Below are 8,388 nucleotides of genomic sequence, written 5' to 3'. Positions count from 1 at the left end.
CATTATAAACATTAGGTTGCGATATACTGTGTGTATACACTTGCATAACCAAAGGTGGCACACTTCCTGATACAGTGTGTGTGTGTGTGTGTGTGTGTGTGTGTGTGTGTAAAACGCTGTACAGGCAGAAATAACTTTCCATTAGCCCCTTCACTACGATTATTTCTCTCTCTCTCTCTCTCTCTCTCTCTCTCTCTCTCTCTCTCAACTATTCTATACAACAAAGGAAAGACCTTTTGTATGGAAGGAATTTATTGATATTATATATGAAATCCCTCCACTTCTTAAAAAAAAAAAATTCCTGAATGACCGTGCAATTGACTATAAACTATTCGGTAACTGTAACTGTACACTCGATTAAAAAATATCGATGCACATTCCGCACGAAACAATCTGGCACCACAGACGATGAATACTGCATTAAGACCCAAGTTAGCATCCCTGCCTTCTTTATGGATGCAGTATACTGATTTTCTGTCTTATCAACAGGAAATGTTGTTATTATTCCAATTTCCACTCAATTAACACCGGCGTGCCGCAGGGATCAGTTCTGGCGCCAACCCTATTTCTGGTTCATATTAATGATCTCCTATCTGTCACCCACAATCCCATTCACTCATATGCAGATGACTCAACACTACATAGTTCATTCACACTCAGACCTTCATTTACAAAGTCTAATACCTCTACCTCTCAACTCAGTACAGCCATCTCCATAAATCAAGATCTAACTAAATATATACAGTTTACTAATAGATAGATATTGCCAGATTCGTACATTAACTTCAGTGCTACTAATATTCCCATCTCCAAAAGTATTGAAATTCTTGGTGTCTCACTTAACAGTGCCCTCAGCTGGACCTCTCATGTCAGATCACTTGCTAAAACCGCCTCAAAGAAACTTGGATTATTGTACAGAGTCCGTAACTTCTTCGCCGATGAGCAGTTAGCTATAATTTATAAGAGTCATGTGCACTCTCAACTTGAATATTGCCCACCCTTGTGGAATGGTTGTGGAGAGGTTGCATTAGGACAACTAGACAAAATTCAGAATAAAGCTGTTAGAATCATTAACAACCCTGCCATTACATATAAACTACCTCCCCTGCAAGTAAGAAGGAATGTTGCCTCCCTTGCATTATTTTACATATATTTTTTTGGCAAATGCTCAGACGAAGTTGCGTCCATGATGCCACCTCTCCATGCCTTCCCTCGTGCTACACGGGCATCTGGTAGCGCTCATGACTGGAATGTCACTCAGCCATATTGCAGAACTTATGCCTATCAGAATTCTTTCATTCCCCGAACTGCATCTCTCTGGAACTCGCTTCCCCAGAGTTGTTTTCCTCCAAATTTCAACCCACAACTGTTCAAGTCTAACTGTTACAGATATTTTATGAACAGAGGACACCAGTAATCTGGTGTATGGATTATTTTTTTTTTACTCATTTGTTTTTCCTTCCTCCGTTCTGTTATTTATATAAAAAAAAAATTATACGCACATGCACAAAGAAACAGATAAATATCGTTGGAAGATCACGGGCTGTACTGATTATTAAAAATTTCATCGTATATCTCCTGCGTGTTAGTTTTTATCATGTGCACATTTAAATATTTCTGTTTTAGCTTTCAATATGAAATATAGGATTGTCGCCAGTGGGTATAAATATAAAAACAGGATCCTCCTTTAACAAAATAATGCTGAATCCGCACCTGAAGTGGCAACAAGACTGTTAATGTTGCAAGCCTGGGTTCAACTGGAAGTGATTCCAGTGGACCACAGGAGACCGGCAACCTTAACTGATCATTCTCAGAGCTATTATGTTGCGAATTGTCATGAAGGAGGATTAACTATGTTATGATAGCTGGTGCATGAGATGAGCAAGTGTACTGTGGAGCGAGGGGGGTGCATTGCTGAGTGAAGAGTTTGGACTGTTAGTGAGTAGCAAGTCATGTTGGTAAGCCTACTGTAGCAGGTATCGAGACTAAAACTTACACTTTTTTCCAGGATGCGTCACTCGTTCAACCTGACGGAGGATGGGTTCCTGCGCGGGTTTACGTGGGTGGATTACATTATGTTCTCCGGAATGCTCATTTCATCCCTGGCCATCGGTGTTTACTATGCCTTCAGGAGCAAACAAAAGGCCAATGACGAGTTCCTGCTCGGGGGCAGAAGTATGACGTGTTTCCCAGTCGCCATGTCCCTCGTCGCTTCTTACATTTCGGCCATCTTGGTGCTCGGTAGGTTGAATTTCATCTTTTTTTTTTTTTTTTTTTTTTTTTATAGGTTTATGTCTCTGATCACCTTCTGGACTTCGGTCATCATGGTCCTGGAACGATTCTTTTTTTGCTGTGGCTTCTTTTTGGCGTGTTTAAGTGTATTCAAGGCCGACTTTTTCGTGAGTCTGGGAATATCTGTGACTAATGTCCCTCTCCTCATCTTACATTTCAGTCACCTTGTGTTAGGTAGGCTGGCGATTAGACAATAAATTTTGATTTTTCTCCTCCATAATCATGTGTCATTAGAAGATACAGATCATCAATTGCCATTTTGTCACTTTATCTCTCCATTTTCACAATCTGTCGCATCCCCCCCCCCTCTCTCTCTCTCTCTCTCTCTCTCTCTCTCTCTCTCTCTCTCTCTCTCTCGACTACATGGTGTGACTCCATCTCTTTCTCTCCCTCAGGCGGCCCTGCGGAATCCTACTACCACAACGTCGGGTGGTGGGTGGGTGTAGGAGGTAATTTAGGTACACCCATCGTGGCTTTCGTCTTTATGCCATTCCTGTATAACCTACGCATCACTTCTGTCTATGAGGTAAGTTTTAATCGATGTACCTTTATTTTTTACCTTCAGCCAGGGGGCAAATTAATTAATTAATTTATTTACTTATTTATATAGTTTAGGCGAGAAGTCTTGTAGTAAGGGCGTGATGGAGGTCGTAACTAACCCCTACAGATAAAAAAGTTCATATTAAGGTAACAAATTATAGGGTAATAGCAGGAATACAGTATATTAAAACCGTATCATTATGTCTGAAGAAGTAACAGTAGTAACAGAAACTGAAGAAGGCACATTATTTCCACACACGGAAATAAATGTCCTGCCTGTACAAATCACGGCGCTGTAAAATTAATTCAGTGTCCATTTATGTCCCCGCCTTGTTGTATCTCTCCATAGTTTCTCTAATTCCCTATCGTCTTAGCCTTCCATACATTCACTGACGCGTGATTTGATGATTTTTGTCTATCCCCTTCTTTTTCCTCCTCGATTTTTTTTTTTTTTTCCTGTTCTTCCTGCCACTTCTTCCTTCGCCTCTCTACCATCTTGCCCTGGTCCTGGAGAGGGGTGTCTTCTTGTTCTGGCACCAATATAACCGGGTGGCTCCGCTGCCTGGTTACATACCCGTCCTACAACTCTACCCCTATCTCCCGAGAGGCGGATGGTAGACTTCAGGAGAAAGAAAATGTCAACCCACAGTATTCTCGTCTAAATGTTTATGGGACTACAACAACAGTCATCCTGCCGTCTTCTCTTCTTGTTTCACACTTTCTATCTTTCCTTCTTTCTTTTCTCTCTTTCTAGTCTCCCTTTCTCCCTGCAGTACCTGGAGATGCGCTACGACTCCAGATGGGTTCGGAGGATGGCGAGTGCAATGTTCGTGATCAAGACCCTGCTGTACGAAGCGGTGGCCATCTATGCTCCCGCCCTGGCCCTGGCTGCCGTGATGAACTTCCCTGTGTGGGGCTCCATCCTCACCGTAGCTGCTATTGCCTCCGTCTATACTGCCATTGTAAGAGCCTGACAGACAGATAGGCAGATGGGCAGATGGATAGACAGATGGGTATATAGACAGATAGACGAATAGATAGATAGTGTAATTCCTCTTTGTCTACACAGGGTGGGATGAAAGCGGTGGTATGGACGGACGTGCTTCAGCTTGGCGTCATCATCGGTGGTATGGTGGCCATCGTTATCAAGGGTTCCATAGACGTTGGAGGCCTGGGCAAAGTGTGGCAGGTGGCACTGGAACACAACAGGACCGGCACTAACATTTTAAAGTAGGTACCGGTATTTCAAGCAAGGGATTAAAGGCCTTGTTACACTGACGTCGAAACCTGACATTTCTAGCGCAAATTGCAAGACTGTGTAATGCAAAAGATGGGAGCAGACGCTATGGGAACGCTTGGCCTCGGTGTTCGTCTCCATGAATTAGGATTTTCGGCCTTTGAGCCTGTAGCGGGCTGTTGTAGAGACTAGGGTAAATGCTGAATGAAGAATACCCCGTTTCACTGGGTCACGATTTGTGCACAGCGTTTCTCACTATAGATGAATAACGAAGCGTACTTTAACGTGGCCTAATCAAACGAAATGTCCTTTAAAGTGGCCCGGTCAAACAGTGTTCCTTAACGTGGTCTAATCAAGCAAGGTGTTCTTATTCTATTTTCTGTCCCAACCTACGAAATCGAATAATTTGCCTCAGAATATGTGTGATTCCGACTTCAGTGTGACAAGACCCTTACCCACACATCCAACTCACAACTGGAAGAACCAGCGTTAGATTATTGGACTGGTGGACTCAGTCTGTTTCCCCTTGTCTCAGAGGTAATGTTGGGGATCTGCATGTAAACCGGCAACTGAATATCGTGTTTTAGGGTAGGATTTGGAGGTAATAAATATAAACTGTCTACTATATTAACCAATGCGCAGTCGACAGGCATAATTTTAAGGGGATGTAATAGTCTCTAGATGTTAAAGGCTCTTTGAAACCTTCAAGATTTATATTGCGCAGGACTTCTTAATATTCACTTGTCAACCGTGTATGGTTAAATAAGGTCAATAAAGATCCCAGTATATTTCAACTTTAGTATAATCACAGTATTTCTAGTGACCAACGATAGTGGCCAAAGGAAGTGTTTTTCACGTGGGTTTGGTATGTGCCAACGCGAACAGTAACTGGCTGAAAATCGACCAGTAACTCAACATTATATGTCAACTTCATTATCATTTTGCTTATTGTTGGTGACCAAGGCTCATCTGAACATGAAGCCGTTGAACTGTAGGTGACGGTGCCTTCTACATTCCATTATCCTTGTTTGGGGGGATAAGGAGGAAACGGAGGGACGCTCTTATGACGAGGCACTGGAGTTTCCTAGTTAAATCAGTGCCACCACGTGACAGCATCCCTTTCCAACACTAATTTTTTCTATTCATTTGTCAATGAATGTGCACAGAAAAAAAAAAATCTAAGAATGATTAAGTTCATGAACTGTATATTGTATACTCCCAGTTTTCCACGACAACAAGAAAATGAAATAATACCAAAATCTCCTGCTTCTAACCAGGCTGGGATTCGACCTGTATGAGCGACACACAGTGGCCAACATCGTGCTGGGAGCCGTACTGGGTGCTACGTCAACCTTCGCCTGCTCGCAGACATCCGTGCAGCGCTACTCCAGCATGAAGAGTCTAACCCATGCAACACTGTACGTATTTATTAGTGTGCACCTGTCAAGCACGAATCAAACATGTATAAAGTCACATCCTCATAGGACGGAAGCAGGTACGGGCGGGTGGGAGAAAAGGCCGGCTTAAGTGAGCAGCCTACATGCTGTGGTTAGACTTTTTTTTTTTTTTCCCCTCCTCCAGTGCAGTGAACATGTTCTGCCACAATGCTTGGTATGATATGCTTCCCAAATACAGGGTGCGAGTGAAACATCAACTATGAATTGCAATATCAATTTCTTGTCAATGCCGGCACGATCTGAAGCCAGACAAGTTGAATGTCAACTCTGAATCTAGAACCACAAGGGTTCGCGTTCTTAGCTGCGCCTGCCAGCTCCCAGTGAGTTACAGTGATGCAAAAGCTCCTGCCCGTATCCACTTGCTTCCTGTATGGCCAGATCTTTGCTGTCTCAATATATACATCGCTCTCAGACATGTATTCCTCTTCATCTAATACGTGAATAGCCAAACACCTTCAATCCTGGAGTGGTGGCCATGAACAAGTCGCCTCCACGTCCCCGTGACCTCTACCATCGAGCTGTCCTCCCTCCACCATGGACCACTCCCATATTCATATACCTCTCCACCCCATCCCTCCATCTTACCCTCGGAATCCCTCCTCCCCTTTCTCCCTTCACCTCACTCAGATACATTCTCCCGGTCCATCTCTCCTTCTCCATGCACTCCACATGGCCAAATCATCTCAGGACACTCCTAACACATTCCAGCACATTGACATCAGCATGTACACAGTGCTCTCAGACTTCCTCATTTGTTTGTCCTTCCACGTAAATCCACAAGCTCGTCTCGGATAATCATTTCCACTCCTCTCGCTTACAACATCCCGGCATATCCACATCAACACCCTTTACGATAAAATATGTTTTCTCCCCCACAGATCCCTCTTCATGACCGTACCCGTGTACATCATCCTCTACTCGCTTGCTGCCTTCACGGGTAAGTATATTTACCGCAAAATTGCGAAAGCATTATTTTAACATTTCATTTGCCTCATCTCTAGCAGAAATAGCCTTTTAACACCTTTAAACCAAGAACGCATGCACACACACACACACACACACACACACACACACACACACATATATATATATATATATATATATATATATATATATATATATATATACCTCGGAGCCTCTGTGGTAGAGTGGTAGAGTGTGCGTTTCGTACACGGGTGAACCATGGTTCGCGCCCCGCCAGGGTAATAAACTTTGAGAGTGTTCACCCGAACACGTACCGCATTGGCGGACACAAGGGGTGCTGTGGTTGAACCAGTGTCGCATACTATAATGTATGCTTGCACCCGGTCGGCTTGCGCGGGCCGAGTACACTTGCTTCACAGGCTACACACACATCCAAAGCCACTCCAGCACTACAATTACACTTACAAGCACTTCTCACCCTACATACAATCTCTACCAGACAGCCTAAGCCACTTGGTTGAGATACATTGGCTGTATCGTCCCGATTTCGGTCGAGATAGGCCGGTCCTGCAGTGGATACTCAAACGGCTGATGATGATGATGATGATATATACAGTATACCTCATGGCACTGAGGTGGTAAGCTATATACTTAAAATTGCGTGGCGGTAGTGAGAATGAAATAATGAAGATGCTTTTAAATTGTGCGGTTCTATCGAGATTGTTTTTCATCTCATTGCTATAAAAGGTTCTGTATAAACTACCAGGATAAGAAAAAAATCTTCATACTGAACGAGATGCTGCTAATATAATGACTAACTGGTAAAATTAACACGATTATAATGTGCTGAGATGGGTACCCAACCACTGGGGATACCTCGGCGATAGGGTAATGCAACCGACATGTTACGGATTTGATTCCATGGCCGAACACGAAATCTTTGGGCCTGGACTCTTTACCCCAGTGTGTTGGCATCTAAAGCTGATACTGGGAGCTGGAGTGTACATTTGCAAATCACGTATGGTAGTCTGAGGGGAGTATCTGTGGAGTGCTCTCATGGTCAGTCATGTGTGAGCAGTGGAGCGTCAGGGGCATTCCATACATTGAGAGAAATAATGTCAACTTGAATGTGTATAGCGACGCTGCCCTCCCTCCCCACCCCTCACTCCCATTCTGCATCTCTTCTCTCCCCCTCACACCCACCCGACCTCTCTTCCGTTGCTCCTCACCCCATTCTTCCTCTCTTCCGTTTCCCTTTACCCTCACTCTCCCTCTCTTCCGTCATCCTTATTTTGTTTCGCCTTTCACCTCCACTCTGCCTCTCACTCGTCATCTCACTCTGCACCTCCCTTCTCATCCCTCCCTCACTCGACAACTCCTCTCACTCCCTCTTCCGCTCTCTTTACAGGTCTGGTGTTATTCGCAACCTATGAAGGTTGTGACCCCCTAGCTGCCGGACTGATCAAAAAGAAGGATCAGATATTACCCTTCTTCGTAATGGACCGTCTCAGTCAAGCTCCTGGCCTCCCGGGTTTATTTGTGGCCTGTATTCTCTCCGGGGCACTCAGGTATTTACTATTTATCTGTTTTTCATCAGTCTAGTGGTTAGGACACCCAAATCGGTGTCACGCCCTTGTACTGGTTTGAATCCCAAGAGGTAACTGGTGTTTGTCGACCAAGAAATGCCATCAAAGAAAGTCGTCTTAGTTATCTACCCCTGGCATGCTGCTGATACCGGCGATTCTCCCATTTTCATACTTTATCTTTCCTAGCTGGTGGCTCTTGCCTCACTTCATGCTTAAGTTGGAAAAAAGACTGGTGATGATGATGATGATAATAATAATAATGATGTAAATAATGGTGGTGGCAGTAGTCATAATAACACTGAATGATGATAATGATGATATCGGTGGTGGTGGTGGTGGTGGTGCTCACTCT

General features: G+C 43.9%; 1 protein-coding gene across 1 annotated transcript in view; it reads left to right on the top strand.

Moving 5' to 3' along the window:
* Window positions 1-8,388, top strand: part of LOC145403213 (sodium-coupled monocarboxylate transporter 1-like) — a 53,778-nt gene that overhangs the window by 23,906 nt on the left and 21,484 nt on the right. Inside the window, exons 2-8 of the mRNA XM_080275022.1 lie at window positions 2,009-2,241; window positions 2,688-2,818; window positions 3,606-3,794; window positions 3,902-4,062; window positions 5,347-5,487; window positions 6,405-6,463; window positions 7,859-8,018. Of these exons, the coding sequence (XP_080131148.1) occupies window positions 2,010-2,241; window positions 2,688-2,818; window positions 3,606-3,794; window positions 3,902-4,062; window positions 5,347-5,487; window positions 6,405-6,463; window positions 7,859-8,018 (1,073 nt within the window). The 5' untranslated portion in view covers window position 2,009. The remainder of the gene's footprint in view (window positions 1-2,008; window positions 2,242-2,687; window positions 2,819-3,605; window positions 3,795-3,901; window positions 4,063-5,346; window positions 5,488-6,404; window positions 6,464-7,858; window positions 8,019-8,388) is intronic.

Source organism: Coenobita brevimanus, chromosome 60, assembly GCF_032717465.1.
Source record: "Coenobita brevimanus isolate Jiangsu-jjx chromosome 60, ASM3271746v2, whole genome shotgun sequence".
Classification (NCBI taxonomy): domain Eukaryota; kingdom Metazoa; phylum Arthropoda; class Malacostraca; order Decapoda; family Coenobitidae; genus Coenobita; species Coenobita brevimanus.
The sequence above is the reverse complement of the archived record's forward strand: the minus strand, read 5'-3'. Positions and strand labels throughout refer to the sequence as shown.